General features: G+C 44.5%; 1 protein-coding gene, 1 long non-coding RNA gene and 1 other non-coding gene across 4 annotated transcripts in view; 2 read left to right on the forward strand and 1 right to left on the reverse strand.

The window, feature by feature from the left end:
- Window positions 1-5,547: 5,547 nt before the first annotated feature.
- On the reverse strand, window positions 5,548-10,981 carry LOC122481003. Its single transcript, XR_006296727.1, has 2 exons — window positions 8,719-10,981; window positions 5,548-7,228 (listed from the first exon to the last, which is right to left on the reverse strand). It is a non-coding gene; the product is annotated as an uncharacterized LOC122481003 (long non-coding RNA).
- Window positions 10,982-11,534: 553 nt separating this feature from the next.
- LOC122482296 lies at window positions 11,535-11,637 on the forward strand. Its single transcript, XR_006297094.1, has one exon. It is a non-coding gene; the product is annotated as a U6 spliceosomal RNA (small nuclear RNA).
- A 6,840-nt stretch (window positions 11,638-18,477) lies between these two features.
- Window positions 18,478-20,829, forward strand: part of TTF2 (transcription termination factor 2) — a 42,697-nt gene continuing 40,345 nt past the window's right edge. For both annotated transcript variants that reach the window (XM_043575947.1, XM_043575948.1), the window contains exons 1-2: window positions 18,478-18,580; window positions 18,665-18,767. In XM_043575947.1, coding sequence (XP_043431882.1) covers window positions 18,553-18,580; window positions 18,665-18,767 — 131 coding nt within the window. In that variant the 5' untranslated portion in view covers window positions 18,478-18,552. The remainder of the gene's footprint in view (window positions 18,581-18,664; window positions 18,768-20,829) is intronic.

Consider the following 20,829-nt stretch of genomic DNA (forward strand, 5'->3'; position numbering starts at 1 on the left):
TTTTTAACAACAGTCAACCCCAAGGCCTCATATCTCCCCTTCCTCCCCACACCAAAAGATCCATCTGGGTCCTGGCTTTTAGCCAATGCCTTATTTTCTTTGACCTGACAGCACTGGGTAGTAGCACAGAGTGTCGTGGTAGTTCTTTGGGGGAGGAGGAGTAACAGGGCCCCTGTCCCCTCCTCCTCCAGCAGGGGCTGGGAGCCCAGGGGGATCACTGGGTCAAGTCTGGCTCTCAGAGTCCCCAGTTCTCAGCCAGGAAAGGTCAGGAGGGCTGGGGTTGGGGAGTGTCATGGCTTACAGCTTTTAACAACTGGCCCCCAGGATATGACAACTGTTCCCACTGGGCCTGAGGTCTCCTCATCTTTGTTTCAAAAGCTGCTCAGGCCCTATCGTAGCCAGAATTGGAAATCAATCAGGGCCACCTAACAGACTTGAGAAAACGCATCTATTTATTATCTATGTGACCAATGGGGTTGCTTTAACACTTGGCGATTTGCATGTCCAAGGAGAGCAATTTATTTTTAATTATTTTATCAAGCACACACGTCTTCTGCAAACATAATTAGTTCCCTTGCCAGGGGATTACCGGGGCTCTGAGAACTCCCACTGTAGCCTATGGGTTCCTTACGTTTCTCTCCCTTTATCGGCTCATTTGAAATACTACAAGTGTTTCCTTAAATGTGTCAACACATTTGTCTCTTGTCTCTCAGGTAGGGTGGCATATTTTTCAGAAAACAAAGCTAAAGTTATGACTCCTTAGAAAGTATGATGCCCCCTGCCTACCCCCTGCCCCCGGCAGAAACCTGGATTTTAACTGGTATTTTGAAGAGAAAGAACAGAATTGAGCCCCATCAGATAATCCCAGCAGACTCTAGTACTGTCCCCTGCCTGGGCTACTCTTTCCCCTTGTCTCTCTTCCTCTGTCCTCAGCTGGGCCCCGCCTTTCAGAAGCTTGGAGCTCAAACGGCACTTTTTCACGTTTGAATCTGGCTCAGACATTGCACAGAGCAGACACTCAAATGTCCAACCGCACCACCCAGCGCAGAGCACGGGAACGATTATTTCCCAGTGAGCACCTCCTAGTGTCTGGCAGAGATGGGGGTGAGGGATCTAGTGGTGACCCGACCAACATGGTGCCCCATCCCCTGGGGTCATCACCTTGCATCTTCTGGATGCTCTGCTTTCATACAGCACGTTAGATGTTCAGAGAAGCCACACGGCTCCGTTTGGCCCATGGGGAATTTTCAGGCAACCAAGCCCCAAAGTCATCTTTTCTCTTTTCTTGAACTGAATAAAATTTTTCACCTAACTCAGGAGACATTTGACATGAAACCTCTTCTTTTTCCAATTATGTACTTGTTCCATTTTCCTGTCTAAAACTTAGTACAGAATTGTACTTTTGTTCATTGATTTCAACTTTTCCGTTCTATGTCAGCACCTGGTTCTCCCGTCAGCATCTTGTGTTTCAAACCCTCTTTGGTAACAGAACAACCCTCTGTCTCAGGAGTTGGCCACCTATGGCCCACAGGCCGAATGCTGCCCACCACCTGTTTTTTAAAATACTATTTGTGCGAATACAGCCACTCCCGTTTGCCTACATATTACCTCCGGCCGCTGTCACAATAAAACGGCAGTGGTGAGTCACTGCCAGGGGCGGGGGGCTATATGACCCGCAACGCCTAGAATGTTTACTATCTGACGCTTTACAAGAAAAGTTTTCCAACCCTGCTCTTTTTTAGTGGCTAGTGTTCTGTCTCCGCCATGCCCTGTGCTCCTGGGAAATTTTGACCTGTTGTATCTGTATCTGTAATATACCTGGTTAACTGAAGAATGATCCTAAGCCCTCTGGATCAGTGTCCAGTCCAAACAGTTGTGAAGTTCGAATCCTCTGCCATACTCCTACTGGAGATGGAAAATGCATTACTCCGGAGGTATTCCTACTCTGTGTGGGGTGAGACGACAAGGAGGTGACAAAGGCATGAATAGGCTGGTTTTGTTCTTTATAGTCTATTGAGATGTATAGGAAACAAGATCTTGAACGTGCACAAGAACTTGGCCTTTATTTGGTGGACAGTGGTGAGCCACTGAATGTTATTTGGCAGGGAAGGGGCAGCTCCCTTCAGGAGAATTGAAAAAGGAGCAGCGTAGATGATGGGTAGGGGTTGGGTGAGGGCTGGGGCAGTACCAGGACAAAATGAGACCGCTAGCCTCAGGACACCACCTCCACTGTCCTCTAATTTGTGTAACAGGGATAAAGACAACTTTATGAGGTTTGTGGACTGAACCAAACTGTCAGAAAGTTTCAAGTCTTACAGCAAGCTCAAAGAGGTAGCTAATGTATATTTGTTAAAGACAATGACATGTTATGAGATTCTTCTTCTGGTTAATAAATATTAATTTTCTATTGATAAGTGTAGAGATGAGAGAGTAGTATCCTTTCACTTAATTGGCTTTCCATTTACCTTATCTTTTGTGTTTTTAAAGATTTTATGTATGTATGTATGTATGTTTATTTTAGACAGAGAGAGAGAGAGAGAGAGAGAGCAAGCATCATGGGGGAGGGGCAGAGAGACAGAGGGGGACACAGAACCCGAAGCAGGCTCCAGGCTCTAGCTGTCAGCACAGAGCCTGATGTGGGGCTCGAACCCACAAACTGTGAGATCATGACCTGAGCTGAAGTCTGACGCTTAACCAACTGAGCCACCTAGGCATCCCTAAAGACTTTATTTTTAAGTAATCTGTACAACCAATGTGGGGCTTGAACCTACGCCCTTACCTTACCTTTTTGATACTTGCTTTTTTGTTTAATTTACTTGTTAGACATTTGGAGTTTCTACTATGTCATATTTAAATCCAAGGCTCCTTTTGGATCAGCTCTGACTTCCAAATAGAGATATTTTGACTAGAAGAATAATTATCACATTAAACCATTTGCTGAGATGGTTTTGGCGAGGAGGTATAAGTTCATATGTCATAAATAACCAGTAAATGAAAACCTGAATTCGTTATGCCTTTAAGGTCACAATGGTACAGGGTGTTGAAAGTGTGTGCCTCAGTTTTAAATGGAGAGATAATCCATTTTTGTGGATGGAGAGTCCCAATACTGTTAAGATGCCAATTTTCTCCAGATTGCTCCATAGATTTGATGCAGTGGTTATCAATCGGGGAGAGAGGGCAGGGCAGTTGTGCTTGCCAAAGGACATTTGGCAATTTACAGACACATTTTTTTAAATAATTTTTTTAAATGTTATTTACTTTTGAGAGAGACAGAGAGAGGCAGTGCGTGAGCAGGGGTGGGGGGCAGGCAGAGAGAGCAGGAGACCTAGAATGTGAAGCAGTTCCAGGCTCAGAGCTGTCAGCACAGAGCCCAACGTGGAGCTCCAACTCACAAACCATGAGATCATGGTCTGAGCCTAAGTCAGATGCTTAACCGACTGAGCCACCCAGGCGCCCCTTGACCTGTGTGGCACCACCTGGGGTGGGGGGAGGGGTTACTACCGGCACTTAGTGGGCAGCAGCCAGGGTTGCTGCTAAATCTCCTGCAATGCACAAGATAGACTCCTTTCCCCACAGCAAAGCCCAAAATTTCAATAGCGTTGAGGATAAGAAACCCTGGTTTAATGGAATCCTAATCCCAATCCCAGGCAATTTTAGAAATCGATGAGCTCATTCTAATAAATGAAAATATAAATAATCTAGACAATATTTAAGAAGAAAAAGTTGGAGGAATTATGAGCTCAAGTTCCAGGACATTCTATAAAACTATAATAATTACAACAGTGTGTTGTAGGAGCATCTGGCTGGCTCAGTCCATGGAGCATGTGACTCTTGATCTCAAGGCCAGGAGTTTGAGCCCCATGTTGGGCATGGAGATTACTTTAAAAATAAAGTGTGATGGTATATATATTTAAAAACTGTGTACTATAGGTGCAAGTATAAACAAGGAAATCAATGGAACAGAATAGAGTCCAGAAATATACATACATATGTAGATTTACCTAATTTCCATTATAGGTGCTACTGCAGTGGGGAAATCATGTTTCTTCTAGTTGCTGACACCATTGGATATTCATATGAAAAAAAAAAAAAAGAACCTTGACAACTACCTCACATTTTATACTACAAAGGAAAAAAATAAACTGGGCACCACTAAAATAAACTATTCATCAAAGATATCATTAATAAAGTGATTATACACAAGTGGAGGGAAGATATTCATAAATCATATCTAACAAAGAATTTATATCCAGAATATATACAGAACTCCTATAAATAAATTTTTAAAAAATGTTTAAATGTTTATTTTTGAGAGAGAGACAGAGAGACAGAACGTTAGCAGAGAGGTGCAGAGAGAGAGGGAGACACAGAATCCGAAGCAGGCTCCAGGCTCTGAGCTGTCAGCACAGAGCCTGACGCAAGGCTCCAACCCACAAGCCACAAGATCATGACCTGAGCCGAAGTCAGATGCTGAACCGACTGAGCCACCCAGGCGCTCCTATAAATAAATTTTTTTAAAAAAGGAGGAGCATGAAGCTCATCTTAAAGATAGACAAAAGACTTGTACAGGGGTTTTACAAAAGAGAATTATCAACAGTCAATAATCAAGTAGGTCAGTTCAGGCTTCAAGAAGCATATGCCAAGATGGGATTAGACATACAAGGGGTCTACTGAGGGAAATGCCTATGAAGGAAAAGGGGGGTGGGGCAGGAGAAAGTGGGGAGAGCCCTGGACTGTGGTGGAGGTTTGACATCTATAAAAGGATCAGGGAAGGAAGGCGGATGATGTAGTAAGAACTTTAGACACTGCAGTTTTGAGGTAATCTGGGCCAAGCTGATGGGAGTCTCTTAAACAAAGATTGGCTATTGGAGAAGGGCTCCACTGGGCAGAAATGGTCTAAGTCTAGTATCTCTGCCCTGCTTAGTCTTTGACTGGAAACAGAAAATTTCCTGGGAAAATGTGGCCTCAGTGTGAGCATTGTGACAGATATGATGATCTAGCTGCTGGAAGCTGTCAGTCAGCTATGTTCCCTGCAGAAGGTTCCCTTGAAGTGAGATCTGAATAGTGCAGCCCCGTGGCCACAGCATCTGAAAAGATGCTCAACATCATCACTCATCAGAAATCTACAAATTAAAACAACCATGAGATACCCGGATGATTAAAATGTTAAAGACAATACCAAATATCAAACGCAGGTAAGAATTTAAAGTTACCAGAACTTAATACGGTGCTGGTGGCAGTGTAAGTGTGTTCAACTATTTTGTAAAATAGTTTGGTAGTTTTTGATAAGCAACTCCACTCCTTGCGTTTACCCGAGAGAAAGGAATAGCTCTATCCACCAAAAGACATAAACAAAAATACAGCTTTATCCATCATGCTAAAAACTAGGAACAACCCCACTGTCCATCAGTAGGTGAACGGACGCATAGTTTATATATATTGTGGAATACTACACATAATAAAAACGAACACACTGCTGCATACGTGATGGCATGGATGAATATCACAGCATTTTTTTGAGTGAAATAAGCCAGGCACAAAAGGGTATGCACTATAAGATTCATTTATTTGAAATCCAAGAACTGGCAAAACGAATCTATGAGGACAGAAATCACCATAATCATTTCCTCTGGCAGGGGGAGTATTGACTGGGAAGTAGCAGGAAGAACCTTCTGGGGCAACTGAAATGTTTTTTATCTTTATCTAGGTGATGGTTTCATGGGTGTATGTATACCTACGTAAAAATTTACTAAGCTTTCTTAAGATCTAGCAATTTATGTAAATAATCTAATATATAACTTAATAAATATATATAGTAGTATATAACTGAAATAACTGTATGTAAATAACTTACACCTAAGTTAAATCTTTTTTTAACCTTTATTCATTTTTAAGAGACAGAGAGAGACAGCACAAGTTGGCTGGGGGGGTGGGGCAGGGAGGGCAGAGAGAGAATGAGACATAGAATCTGAAGCAGGCTCCAGGCTCCGAGCTGTCAGCACAGAGCCCAACACAGGGCTCGAACTCATGAACCACGAGATCATGACCTGGGCCAGAGTCAGAAGCTTAACTGACTGAGCCACCCAGGCGCCCCACAAAAAAAATTTTTTAAGTGTTTGAGAACCAACTAGATGACCAACACAGAGGGAGGGATTTTAATACACTGGGAAATAAGATTTTATTTGTTCCACAAACATTTCCAGATATTCCGCGTGTGCCAAGACATATGCTGGGAGTTAGGAATGCAGAAATAAGTGATATCATCCATTCCCTCTAGGAGGAAAGGAGAAGGGAGCTGATGTTCACTATGTTGAGCCGCCATCATGGGTTAGGAGCACCAGAGCTTTACAACAAACTTGTGAAGCTGAGATCTAACCATAAACCAGGAGAAAGCAGTTAAGTATCATGCTTTAAGTATCAAAAAGAGCTGGCCCTTGAGCCCAGATGCATGAACTCCAAAAGCAACACCCTTTCTACACACTGTGCTTCCTCTACTTATAAAGATGCCATCATCTCATTCTGAGCAAAGAGCTGCACACACAAGGTAGAACAGGAGCACCATTGGGACAGAAAAACTAATGCCAGATGTTTGCTTTGTCACATGTTAGGATCCGGTTTGCTCTAAAAAGGGGAGACTAAATCTAGACAGGGGACAGGGGACCCCTTGGCACTCTTTGCCCTGGTTCCCACAGATGTCCATTTAATCCCATGCGTGTTGATTGCATGGCTACTCTGTGCTACCACAGGATGCTGCCCAAATAAACACATGAGAGCGTGTTTTTGTTATGGTCTCCCACGACTGAAGGCAAATGCTACCAGTTCTTGAGTCTGTCTGTAGGGAATCTTCGTCCTGTTTAATAATCTCACGGCAGCTATTGGTACCACCCTGCTGGCGGCTAAGAATTGTTTGAGGATCTTCTGTTCTCAATACCCAAGATATGACCCTCCCCCCTCCCCCAATAAAATGGTGCGATGTCAGGATGGCCTTTACTCCTACACGTGGGCCAAATACCTCCTAGTCCCAGAACTGACAAATCGGGATGCTGTGCGAAAAAACCCGATCAGTAATAGGACCTAACGTCAGGTCCGAACACACACGTACTAAATTCTAAAGTCTAAGTTTCCAGTCCAAATTCCTTGCTCAAAACTTTTCTTCATCGAGGGAAGGTATCCAGGGTAGTATTCAGTTTGGGTCGCTCAGAAGCAGTAAACCAGGAGCCGTCCCAACCTGGCAACAGAAAGCTAAATGGCAACTATGATATTTAGTAATCCTTTCACACAAAAGAAAGAGCCAACACGTGAGCCCCCGTGAGAAGAAAGCCGCAGCAAGATAAAATTGAGGCTGCCAAATACTCCCTCTTAGGGCTCTCCACTTTGACCTCTTGCTCCTTTTTGGTGGGACGCCCAACGAATACATCTGGTTTCTTAGTAGTCAGGAAGGTAACCTCTGGATTCAGACTGCCTGCGGGGAAACCCTGACATCCTTCGCTGGCTGTCATCTTTGCCAGTTAATCTTTCTTTGTCTCACTGCCCTCGTCCCTCCAGGGAGGGGATCCTCACTACTCCACAGAGTCTGTTGTGAGGGTTAAATGAGATAGGCGCGTAAAGGAGACAGAACTCATAAGTGTTGGGCATCATCGACAGGCTGGACATTTTAATCGTCTCTGCTCCGGAAAAGGAAACCGGATACCTGCATTTCGCCTTCTAAATTCTTAACATGATCGTGGAAAGAACAGGGTATAGACATGAGGTCCAAGCATGGGCTTTGCTACAAAATGGGATCATTGTTTGGGTCCACCGCCCATGAGCCTAATTTTGGGAAGGATAAGTATGAAGTTTCAGGAAAGAGGATATCAAGGCAAATGTGGACAGGGGAACATTCGGACAAAATTGTCTGAGTGCTTTACAGTTAAATGAAGAGACAAGGGAGTTTAATCCAGGAGTTCCAAGTGAAGATATATAAATATATGGGAATTAATGGGGAAGGGAGTCACTAGAGACTCCTATCCTGAGGTAGTATATACCTGTATTAATTAGCTAATTCAATTTGCATGCAGATTTGAGTGCAAATGGCACATCTGGAAAACAAATGTTATGGTAGATAGCAAATACTTAGCTTGGGAATTTGTTTTAGTCAGCTCGAGCTGCCGTAACAAAATGCCATAGACTGGGTGGCTTACACAACAGAACTTTAGTTTCTCACGGTTCTGGAGACTAAAAGTCCCAGATCAAGATGCCAGCCAACTGGCAAGCACCCTCTTCCCAGCTTGTAGACTGCCAACTTCTCTCTATGTCCTCATGTGACAGAGAGAGAGAAAAGAGAGAGAGAGAAACACACACACACACACACACACACACAGAAGAAGAGTCTCTCTGGTATCTCTAATAAGGGCACTAATCCCTTCATGAGGGCCTCAGCCTCAAGACCTTACCTAAACCTAATTATCTCCCAGTGGCCCCACCCCCACATACCATCACACTGGGAAACTGAGCTTCATCGTATGAATTCGGGGAGACACAGTTCAGTCCAGAGAAGAAATTGACAGTGTAATTAATGCACTGAACGGTGCTTTGCTCCATACCTGTGTTCGTCATGCCTGTTAACATGCTTCAGATGCAGTAAGTTATCTGGTATGTTTTATTGTACATGCACACTCTTGGGTAGGGTGTACGGCTTAAAAACAAAATCACTCATGCGAACAGAATGTCCCCACCTACCACTTAGCCCTGCTCCAGCTGTTCTGTCAGACGTAGGCAATGACGAAAGTGGCAGGAATTATGTCACCTCGAGAAAAGTGTGAGGATGGAGAGGGACGACTTCAACGTGCACGCAGAGCTCCGGGCAGGCAGGCGAAGAACCCGGGTGAGTCCTCCTGCACAGCCAGTCCTTAATGCTGTCTCCCAGCTCCGGGACTGAAGACGAAGACCCTGAGGGTTGGCAGGAGGGGTAGCGGGAGCAGGAAGAGAGAAAGAGGAAGGGGAGAGAAGAATGAGGCAATTAGCATAAAAGTGAGAAAGCAGAAATAAAAGCCAAGGTCCCACAGAAAGAAGAACCTAGAAGCCCCTGCCCCACCCAAGCTCTTCTCTGGGGCTTAGGTGGGTCGGTCCCATCCGAAGCACCAGGCACCAGTAGGTTCTGAAGGAACCCACGGACTGGGAGACAGAAGGAGGCTGCCTGCTTCCCGGAAGAAACTTCCGGATGGCAGGAGGGGCGCTAAGCTCTGCGGTACTGGGGCCAGGCCTCACTGGGCCCCCCGGGCTACTGCAGAGGGGAGGCTGTGTCTGCTCTATGGAGGACTTCTGCTTGGAGTGAAGGTGGAAGTCGTCCAGGAAAGGGAGGAAGCTCTAAAGGGGAAGTGAAGAGCTCAGAAGAGCTCCATCTTTTGAAGGGGATGCTCTGGGCTACCCAGGAAGGCCGCCTCAGCTCTCCCTCAAAAGAGTTATGAACTCTCCTTCTTCTCATTGTCCGGCTGGAGCAAATCCCTCAACTCGCACCGGCCCGCCTTCATCCCGATGCAGGTGAAGCCGGAGAGAGGACCCGGAGGGAGGTGGAGGATTAGATAAGAAGTGAGAAGTGACAGACGGGTGTCAGGCAAAGACAGGGGACTGTGTGACTGTCACTGAGTGAATCATTAGTCTGGTGTGACACAGGGGCCTCTTGTCCCGAGGAACCACATCCCCCTGCAGCTACTGGGCTGCTTCCTGTGCTGCTCACCAAGAAAAAAAAAAAATCACCCAGATTAACCTCACTTTCTCGTCAGCTCTGCTGTGTGGACTGGTAAATCGGGACAGGGACAGAGTATGCACGAGATGCAGGGAGGCATCGAGGCAAGAAAGAGCAACGTTTCATTTCAGGGACTCTGTGCCTGACCGAATAACCATACCCAAATCATGATGCCGCGGCTGGCCCATGTGCCTTGGGCACATGATACCCAAGTGCTCTGCCCGGTTTAGCATTTCTCGTGGCAACTGAGATGGAATCCAGGGGAGTGGGCTTGTCAAGTGGTCAGCTGACACACAGTCAGGAGGTAGCACTAATCGGTCAGCTGACAGGAACAAGATTCAAAGAGATCTAGACAGGTGAGAAAGATGGATCCAAACTAGCAGGATGAAAGCTGGAATCCAGAGTTTAAATTCAAGCAATTAGGTGCACCAGGTAGGGGAGACGCGAGTTCACGCGTGAAAAACAAAAGCAGTGGTTCTGGTTGATTGCACACTTGATGTGAATAACTAGCGTGACATATTTGTTAGAAAGCAGAGAGAAATTTTGTGTTGCCTTATATTGCATGTATATACGGTCGTATCCCAAATAAAGGAGATAATTATCCCACAGGATTCTTCATGCCGGATTCTGTTTGAGAGGCCTCAGATTAAGCAAACATTCATGGAAAAGTGCTGGTGAGGGGTTCCGGAGGGGAGGGAAATGATCACAGCCGGTGGAGCAGGCTCTCTGAGGATGTGGGGAGGATGAGACAGCCATATTCAAATATTTGAAAGTGACACTGAAAAGAATTAAGTGTATTATGTGTCACTCCAGATTACAAATAAGTGGAAGTTTCAGACAGAAAGACATATTTCTCCTCAACAGACATTAGAATTAACTGGCAATTTGAGATACCCTAACAGAGAATTTGCTGTGACTTGAAGTCCTCATGCTGAATCCATTAGGGATGAAGTGGAGGGGATTGGGCAGACACACTTGGTGACTTTAGTCCCTTCCGCTCTATGGTTTAGTTCATTTCACTTACTAGATACTTACTGAGTATCTACGCAGCATGGTGAGCAAAACAGAAGTGGTCTCTCTTGGCACATACATATATAATCTATGCGGAGGACACAATCAACAAATAAACAGACCATGCAAACTAAATGTTATGCAGAAAGCAAACAGGGAGCGGAGGCAGGGAGTAGCAAGGAAGGACCTCTTTAGATTAAGTAGTCATGGAAAGTCTCACTGAGGTAATACTTCAGATGAGACCTGAAGACCTAGGGGCTAGGCTTTTTTTTTTTTTTTTTAATTTTTTTTTTCAACGTTTATCCATCTTTGGGACAGAGAGAGACAGAGCATGAACAGGCGAGGGGCAGAGAGAGAGGGAGACACAGAATCGGAAACAGGCTCCAGGCTCTGAGCCATCAGCCCAGAGCCCGACGCGGGGCTCGAACTCACAGACCGCGAGATCGTGACCTGGCTGAAGTCGGACGCCCAACCGACTGCACCACCCAGGCACCCCTAGGGGCTAGGCTTTTAAAGAACTAGGGAAAGGGCGCCTGGGTGGCTCAGTCGGTTAAGCGTCCGACTTCGGCTCAGGTCATGATCTCATGGTTCATGAGTTCGAGCCCCACATCGGGCTCTGTTCTGACAGCTCAGAGCCTGGAGCCTGCTTCGGATTCTGTGTCTCCCTCTCTCTCTGCCCCTCCCCCACTCGTGCGCGCGTGTTCTCCCTTTCTCTCTCAAAAATGAATAAACATTAAAAAAAAAAAGTTAAAAAAAAAAGAAGATCTAAAGAAACATGTCAGGCCGAAAGTACAACATAGTGCTTGCTTCAGCAGCACGTATACTAAAATTGCAATGATACGCACAGGATTAGCACAGCGCCTGTGCAAGGATGACAAATTCTCAAGGTGTCCCATATTTTTGGTTCCACTCAGAACCAGCCACACGGGAGCATGGGCAGAGGGTTATCAAACCCTTTCCCCTTCAGCATGGGCTATGGCCACTGGTTAACTGTCTAGCTCTGTCCAAATATGGAATATAAGGCCAGGCAATCTTGCTCATGGAAAAATTATCCCTGATTGGCATATTAACATTAATCTTCTTTGAGTGTGGGAAAAGAAAGGAAAGGAAAGGAAAGGAAAGGCAAGGAAAGGAAAGGAAACGAAAGGAAGGAAAGGAAAGGGGAAAAAAGAAAAGAAAGGAAAAGAGAAAAGAACAACCGAACAATGGCCTTAAGGTAAGACAAAGCCAGGCACGGGAGGCAAGGAGCACAGGTCAGGACAGCTGGAAGGCAGGAGGCGAGGAGGAGAATGGCAGAAGGTGAGAGAGAGAAGTGGACAGGGCCAAAGTCACATGGGGCCCCCATGAGCCAGGATGAGGGTTTCAGCTTTTTTCTAAATTCGATGGAAAGCCACAGAAGCATTTTTAAGCAAAGAACAACAGAATCCCATTCATGTTTTTAAAAGGTGGATGAGTTCTTTTTTTTTCCTTTAACGTTTATTGATTCTTGAGAGAGAGAGAGAGAGAGAGAGAGAGAGAGAGAGAGAGAGGAAGCGGTAGAGGGAGAGTGGGAGACAGAATGAAGCAGGTTCCAGGCTCCAAGCTGTCAGCACAGAGCCTGATATGGGGCTCCAACTCGAACTGTGAGATCATGACCTGAGCCGAAGTTGGACGCTCAACCAACCCACTGACCCACCCAGGGATTTTTTTTTTTCAAATAATAAGAGTAACACATGAGAGTTGTAGAAAATAAAAATAAAAATCTGACCCATCTCCCAACCCAGACTCTCAGAGCCATAGGAATGGAACCACACGATAGGTACTCTTAAAAGTTAACAGTCTGTTGTAGTTAAAAAGTATTTTTCACATGACCATGATCATAGTGTATATATAATTGTTCTGGGGCGCCTGGGTGGCTCAGTCGGTTGGGCGACCGACTTTGGCTCAGGTCGTCATCTCACAGTTTGTGGGTTCAAGCCCCATGTCGGGCTCTGCGCTGACAGCTCGGAGCCTGGAGCCTGCTTGGGATTCTGTGTCTCCCTCTTTCTCTGCCCCTTCCTGCTTGTGTTCTGTCTATCTCAAAAATAAATAAACATTAAAAAAAAGTATATACAATTGTGTTACTTACCATGATCACAAACCAGAACTATTTCTTTGATGTCCTTGGATTTATAACAATTGATGTCATTTTTACTTAGGTTTTAGTTTAAGTTCCATACAGATCTTTAAAAGAAAAAGCCTTGCAAAACCATTGAAAAAGCGGAAGATGATGGTTAGCAACCACATGCAAAGGAGCTCAACTGTTGAGTCATCAGGAAATGCAAATTAAAACACAGAGGAGACACCACTTCACCACAACCAGAACCAGTATCATAAAAAAGGCAGACAGTAACAAGTGTTGGTGAGGATGTGCAGAAGTTGGGCCCTTTATACACTGCCCGTAAGAAAATAAGATGACATAGCCACTTTGGGAAACAGTTGGGCCATTTCTTAAAGACTTAAACATAAACTTAATACACAACCAGAAATTCCACTCACAGGTATGTACCTGAGAGGAATGAAAACTTTGTGCACACAGAGGCTTGTTAGTGTTCATGACGACACTGTTCTTAATAACCCCAAAGGGAAAACGACCCAAATGTTTATCAACAGATGAATGAATACAATAGGATACTCTTTGGCAATAAAAAGAATGAAATATGGATTCATGCTAAAACATGGAGGAAACTCAAAAGCATTACGATACGGAACAGAAGACAGGCAATTTGTTACATGTTGCATATTCCATTTACATGAAATGTCCAGAAAGACGAAATTTATGGACAGAAAGCACATCGGTTGTTGCTTGAGGCTGGGGGTGTAAGTGAGGATTGCTATACACAGGTTCAAGGGAAATTTGGGGGGTGGGGTGGTAACAGAAATGTTCTAAAACTGGATTGTGGTCATGGGTGCACAACTTTATAGGTTTACTAAAAAAGTACTGAATTGTACATTTACCAAAAAACCACAACAAGGAAGTAGATGAAGGAGGGCACGTTTTGAACCAGTTTGGGGACGATATTTTAAGAGCAGTGAAATTTGGACCCTAATAAAGAATATTGGTGCAACAAAAGAATTTCTAAGGTCTTTTGGCTTTTCTAAAAAAAATTTTTTTTAATGTTTTATTTATTTCTGAGAGACAGAAAGAGAGAGAGAGAGAGAACAAGCAGGGGAGGGGCAGAGAGGGAGACACAGAATCTGAAGCAGGCTCCAGGCTCTGAGCTGTCAGCATAGAGCCTGACATAGGCCTCGAACTCATGAACCGTGAGATCATGACTTGAGCCAAAGTCGGATGCTTAACCAACTGAGCCACCCAGGCACCCCAGGTCTCTTGGCTTTTTAAATGATAAACCATATTTATCTTTAGCACAGTATCATTCTGACTGTGCTTATGTCAAAGGATAAGGTTAAAATGGTCATATATTTGAAAGGCACAAAATGAGAGGAAATTGAATTACCATTACATATCCTTAAACAAACAGAAAAATGAAACAGCAGGAGGGACTTGTGTTTGGTTTTTATGTTCGTAGGCTGCCACCTCGTGGTCATTTATAAGATGGCACAACTTGCTTTGCTTTTTTAATCTTGAATATGTCAAGCCCTGTCGGCATACCACAAGTATCTGAACGCTTGGCTATGCGTAGGTTAAATCCCTGAATGAATCACTGAATAATCTATACCTCATAAAAATATGGTAGTGGCAAGAACTGGACTGGGAATCTCAAAAAATCGCTTCCAGCCCCTGATCTGCCTAGTGTCAGCTTTGTGACTTGGAGCCAGAACAAGAGTAATCTACTGGCCCTATCTGGTCCCAAAGTTCAAGCACAGGCTCTGTAAGACAGTGGTTAGGAGCATGACCTTGGGGTAAGTTCCTAACTACCCTGAACGTTGGTGTCCTACTCTTTAAAATGGGGATAAAAGAACACCCACTGCCAAGGTAGGTGTGAGAACCAAGTGTGAAAATGCATGTAAAATCACTGATCTCCGAACACCCTTCTGCAGTGACAGTGAGGGTTTCCTCCCGTGACCATGTGCTTCACGGGCACAAATCCTTTATCTGACGTTTTAAAGTAGTTACCTCTCCCCACCCCACCCGAAAGAAATAAGCAAAAACCCAGAAAGATACAAGTTCAGAAAACAAACTACGTTTCTTAGAATTATCAGCCGACTCGAAAAACACATTTGAACAATTTAATTATTAAGATGAGTGAAGCCAAAGTCTGCACAGAAGCTGGAATTTTACAAATAACTTAGAATCACCGATTATTTAAAAAAAAAAATACAGACAGTGGCAAGGATGTCAAGAGGTGACTGGTCTAGCTGATCCTCTCTCTACCAGTATCTTACAGGTGACTGACAGGTTTAACACATGCCAGCTGGCACAATGGTGACCAGAGAAAAGAGAATTCTTTCATTTTCCCAAGAATTCAAATAAGTGTTTGCATCAAAGGGATGTTATGGCATAAGCCAGCAAACCAGTCTGCCTAAGGATCCACACCATCCGAAACTTAAGAGTTTCTACTATTTAACTCCATCACCCACTATATTTCCCTAGGATGTCAAAATGTCGAGATGATCCTAGCTTTTATTTGCCAGGCGGATGTTTGCTTTTAAACAGCTTTATTGAGGGATAACTTAGATACCGTAGAATTCCCTAATACATAGTTGTCCGAGCCTTGGTAAACGTATACGGTTACGCAGTCATTACCACAATTTGATTTTAGAACAATTCCATCATACATTTTGCATCCGACCAGCCCTATAGGGAAAGAATTTACTGGATCATTAACGTGTGAGTTTAAATCATCTAGCCCTACAGAAGACGTGAATAGACATTTTTCCAAAGAAAACATCCATGTGGCCAACAGACACATGAAAAGATGCTCAATGTCACTCATCATCAGGGAAATACAAATCAAAGCCACACTGAGATACCACCTCACACAGGTCAGAGTGGCTAAAATTAACAAAAGATGCTGGCGAGGATGTGGAGAAACGGGAGCCGTCTTGCACTGCTGGTGGGAATGCAAACTGGTGCTGCCACTCCTAAAAAGTGTGGAGGTTCCTCAAAAAATTAAAAATAGAACTACCTTACGACCCAGCGATAGCACTACTAAGAATTTATCTAAAGGATACAGGAGTGCTGATGCATAGGGGCAAGTGTACCCCATTGTTTATAGCAGCACTTTCAACAATAGCCAAATTATAGAAAGAGCCTAAATGCCCATCAACTGGCAAATGGATAAAGAAGATGTGGTTTATATATACAATGGAATACTACTTGGCAATGAGAAAGAATGAAATTCTGCCATTTGCAGCAACGTGGATGGAACTGGAGAGTATTATGCTAAGTGAAATAAGTCACTCAGAGAAAGACAGATATTATATATTTTCACTCATATGTGGATCTTGAGAAACTTAACAGAAGACCAGGGGGGAAGGAAAGGGGGAAAATAGTTACAGAGAGGGAAGGAAGCAAACCACAAGAAACTCTTAAATACAGAGAACTGAGGGGGGGGGGGAGAGGGAAACGGATGATGAGCATTGAGAAGGGCACTTGTTGGGATGAGCACTGGGTGTTGTATGTAAGCCAATTTGACAATAAATTATATTCATAAAAATTAAAATAAAATAAAATAAAATAAAATAAAATAAAATAAAATAAAATAAAAAATAAACCACCTAGCCCTAGAACTTAGCTTAGGCATTCCTTTTGAATAAATTAGCTTTAGAGGAAAACAAACTAAAACTCTAAACTTTACTCAAAATAGAGGTTGATGAAGCACATTCTCTCCAGGGTCTGCAGGCTAATTAGAATATAAAGTAAATGTATAAATTAAGAATAAAAGTTAATACACATGCACGAATGTATGTATATATTTTGAAAAGTATATATTGTAGAATTCATTACAGTTTATGCCAGTATTATGGCCACCTCTCACCCAAGGACAACCTTATCTGTTTTCTCACTCTTATAAATATGGTTATCAACTGTCTGGAGCTTAAACATTTTGATCTGGCATATTCCAAATTTATGGAAGAAATATTCTCCTTTTCTTTAATTTGGCTGTGATTAAATTAATCGCAGTTTATTGACTCCACTCATCTTGACACTGAATATCATTTTACTTGATTATTTAAGTGTTCATTCAATATGTGCTAATGCAGTCTCCTTCATATACTAAGCTCCTTGTGGTTAGAAAAATTGTTTCAAACTTTGCGTGAAAATGAGTTTTATTTTTCTCTAGCACCTAGTTCACACTGGGCACACAAAAAGCTATTTAATAAGTACTTGTTTCATTAATAAATGATACCTCAGGTCCGTCTCCCTTCCTGTGAAGCTTCTGCCCTCCCCCCCCCCCCACATTTACATTTATCATATACCCTAGATTTCCTAGACATTACAGAGTTTCTGTTCAACTGTCCCATAAGAACAGTTGCATGTGCCACACCATATGTCTGGGCATATGGTCCTCAATAGCTGTAATATGAATCCATCTCTACGGCAATTCATCTCTTGATTTCTATTCCTCCCTTTCTGCTCACTCATAGTTCTGATTACCATTTCAAATACAGTTCCCTTTCTTTTACTTAACTTCATTCTCGATTTTTTAAAAGTTTCTTTGAGACAGAGAGGGAGAGAGCGCACGCGCGTGCGCAAGTAGGGGAGGGGCAGCGGGAGAGGGAACCGATTCCAAGTAGGTTCTGCGCCAATGAAGGGTGGGGGTAGGGACCGCAGGCGGAGCTCCATCTCACCAACCATGAGCCAGCTCCATCTCACCAACCATGAGCTAGTGATCTGAGCCAAAATCAAGAGTCAGGAGGCTTACCAACTGAACGCCCAGGCACCTCTCAATATTTTTTTAACATTGCAAAAGCATACTAATGGAAAAAGTCTGACGATAACAATATACACAGAGTACACCAAAGGTAATCTATGTCTCTCCTGCTGTTTCCACTTGGACTCTTACAACTCAGGGCTCCTGCACCAAGAGGCCCTAGAGAACATTCAGTACACAACAGGATGCAGCTGGGTAGCCCCCTGGGCACCTGTCGGTGGATCACCCACTCACTAATTCTGTGACCTTGGGTGAGCCAAACTTCTGGGAACCTCGGGACCTTCCGTATAATGCCCGTCTCACCAGGCCGTCGAGTCAAGAGACACGTCTACGTGTGAGCACCCTGCGAAGTCTAAAGCCCCACGCACACTTAAAGGATCACTGGGGGGTGTTGCAGAAGTCTTCGCGCCTGCGTCCCCCACGACGCGCCCAGTAGTAGCCCGCACCCCACTTCGCCCCAGCCCTGGAGGGGTTCACAGGCTCCTCCCGCGGTGGCAGCTTCTCCGGGCCTACCCTCCCCAGGGACCGAGCGCCAGGCCCCGGCTCGGAGACGACCGCCAAGCTCCAGGCGCCGTCGGCCTCCAGGAGAAGGGAGCCTTCCTTGCAGAGCTCCCCTCTGCAACTGCAACGCACGCTCCCTCTAGGACCGCCTCTAGGTCTCACCTATAAACTGGAGTCGCCCCCGGCCTCAGCCTTGCCCTTGCCCCTCCCGGCAACAGCCAATCGAAGCTTCCTAACGCGGAAAGCCCCACCTGGAAGAGCCGCGCCAGCTGCAGCCACGCCCCACCGTTCAAACGCCGAGTTCCCGCGAAGGCGGCGGGTGAAGGCCACGCGCGGTGAATTATGGGGGTTGAGGCTGCAGAAGCGGGGTGCTGATTGGCTCCTGAGAGAGGAGGGCGGAGTAAAAGGCGGAAGCAGGCGTTGGGGCACGGCTCTCTGGAATTGGGGACTGGAGTGGTCATGGAAGCGCTTAGGTGCTCGGAGCACGGTAAGGGGCCCGGATCTTTTAGGGGCTCCTCCGGGAGTCTGTCAGTCTAGTGTGGCACAATCGTTATCAACCTTCTCTCCTCAGGAACCGTCTGCTTTCTCAAGACTGGCGTCCGCGATGGTCCCAACAAAGGAAAGAGCTTCTACGTGTGCCCGGCGAACTCTTGCAGCTTAGTGCTGGCAGCCGAGTAAGTCTCGAGCTGGGCACGACTGCCTGTCACCGCCAGCTCCCCTCTGCCTGGCGCCACAGGCACTAGGAGAGGGTGGGGACCCTGGTGTGTGCAGCCAGGGCCCTTTAAGTGGTTGATAATCCCCGGGCAGCGTGGCGTGTTGGGGAGACGCTCTCTACCTGCTTGCTGTTGAGCCCTAGGCAGCTTACTCACCCTCTGGGCCTCTGTTTCCCCCTCCTGTAAGATGGAGGGTCAGCTATATCTGGAACCTTCTGGTCCTTTCCAGGTCTGGGTTTCTTTTTTTTTTTTTTTTTTTTTAATTTTTTTTTCAACGTTTATTTATTTTTTGGGGGGACAGAGAGAGACAGAGCATGAACGGGGGAGGGGCAGAGAGAGAGGGGGACACAGAATCGGAACCAGGCTCCAGGCTCTGAGCTGTCAGCACAGAGCCCGATGCGGGGCTCGAACTCACGGACCGCGAGATCGTGACCCGGGCTGAAGTCGGCCGCTTAACCGACTGAGCCACCCAGGCACCCCATCCAGCTCTGGGTTTCTGTGCGCTTGTCAGGCCTTCTGCTCGGACATTGCTTCTCCCTGCTAAGTGAGGACATGCAGACATAGTAGAAAATAATTGGTCCCTGTTTCACACTACTTTTAGGCCGAACTTGTTTTTAAATGTTTGAGGTTAAAACACTCTGGTGGTCAGATTATCAGCTCCCTTTTAAAATAGGATTCTGTGCGTTTAAGGGGGTGAGATTGTCAATCCAAAGAAACAGGTTACTTTAGGGATTGACGCTGGAAAAAAAAATCAAGTATCTAATTCAGCACTCTGGTAGTTATTTTTTAAATATAATTTATTGTCACACTGGCTAACATACAGCGTGTAGAGTGTGCTCTTAGTTTTTGGGGTAGATTCCCATGGTTCATCGCATACATACTACCAGCACTCTGGTAGAAGCAAAAAGTTAATACTGTTCTCATAAAGTGTTAATGTTTTGACATAGTACCAAGTGTCCACAGCCTATGCGAATTTTTAAACTATCACATTAAACGTTTTTCCTGATGTCTACGGAACTTGGTAGAGAAAAATAAATTTTCTCCTTCTGAAATAAGACACAAAGTGGGTATCCATACTAGAAAATGAGGTATTTTTCAATGTGTGTATTAACCTGTGTTTCCCTTACACGATTTAGACGATTTATGTCTTTGTTGGGCTTTGAAACTAAATGAAGGAATTGGTATACTTTTTCAGATTTGACAAATACACTTTTAGACAAAATACTTTCTTGGCTCCCTAATAAGTTGTCTTTTTATTTGAAAGAAATTACTGGGATCCAGTTTGGTTACATACGAAATGATTCTGAGAAAAAGTGTTAAATTTTAAGATAGAAGGGACAGGCCAGGGGCGCCTGTGTGGCTTAATAGGTTGAGTGTCCAACTCTTGATTTCCACTCAGGTCATGATCTCACGGTTCGTGGGATGGAGTCCCTCGTTGGGCTCAGTGCTGACATTGCGGGGTTCTCTCTTTCCCTCACTGCCTCTGCCTGGCTTGCGCACTCTCAAGTAAACATTTAAAAAAAAAAAAAAGAAAAGGCGGGGGCAGACAAGCCACGTATACTATCAACAACATATCATTGTGATTTACTATTTATTTCTAATTTCTTTACTGAATTTCTTAGGTTCTAGATCTAGCTCAAGTTTCATGCAACATGGAAGCACATTCAGATTTGTAGGAAGTAAGCATTAATGGTAGCGTAAGATTCAGTTTTATGTTAAAAGAAATATACTCTTGGGGCACCTGGCTGGCTGAGTTGGTGGAGCATGAGAATTTTTGTTTCCGGATTTGAGTTCAAGCTTCATGCTGAACTCAAGAGATTACTTAGAAATAACGTCTTTAAAAAAAAAAAAAAAAAGAAGCCCTTCTGTAGAGTGCCATTTATACAAATGCACTGCTATCAAAGCAGTACAATAGAATGACAGTTATTTGATAAACTTGATCTCTTTGGAATATGGGGAACTAGAATATAAGCAAAACAAAGGAAGAAACAAGTGCCACAGGCCCTATGAGAGTATATTTTAG

The sequence above is a fragment of the Prionailurus bengalensis genome, chromosome C1 (assembly GCF_016509475.1).
Source record: "Prionailurus bengalensis isolate Pbe53 chromosome C1, Fcat_Pben_1.1_paternal_pri, whole genome shotgun sequence".
Taxonomy (NCBI): domain Eukaryota; kingdom Metazoa; phylum Chordata; class Mammalia; order Carnivora; family Felidae; genus Prionailurus; species Prionailurus bengalensis.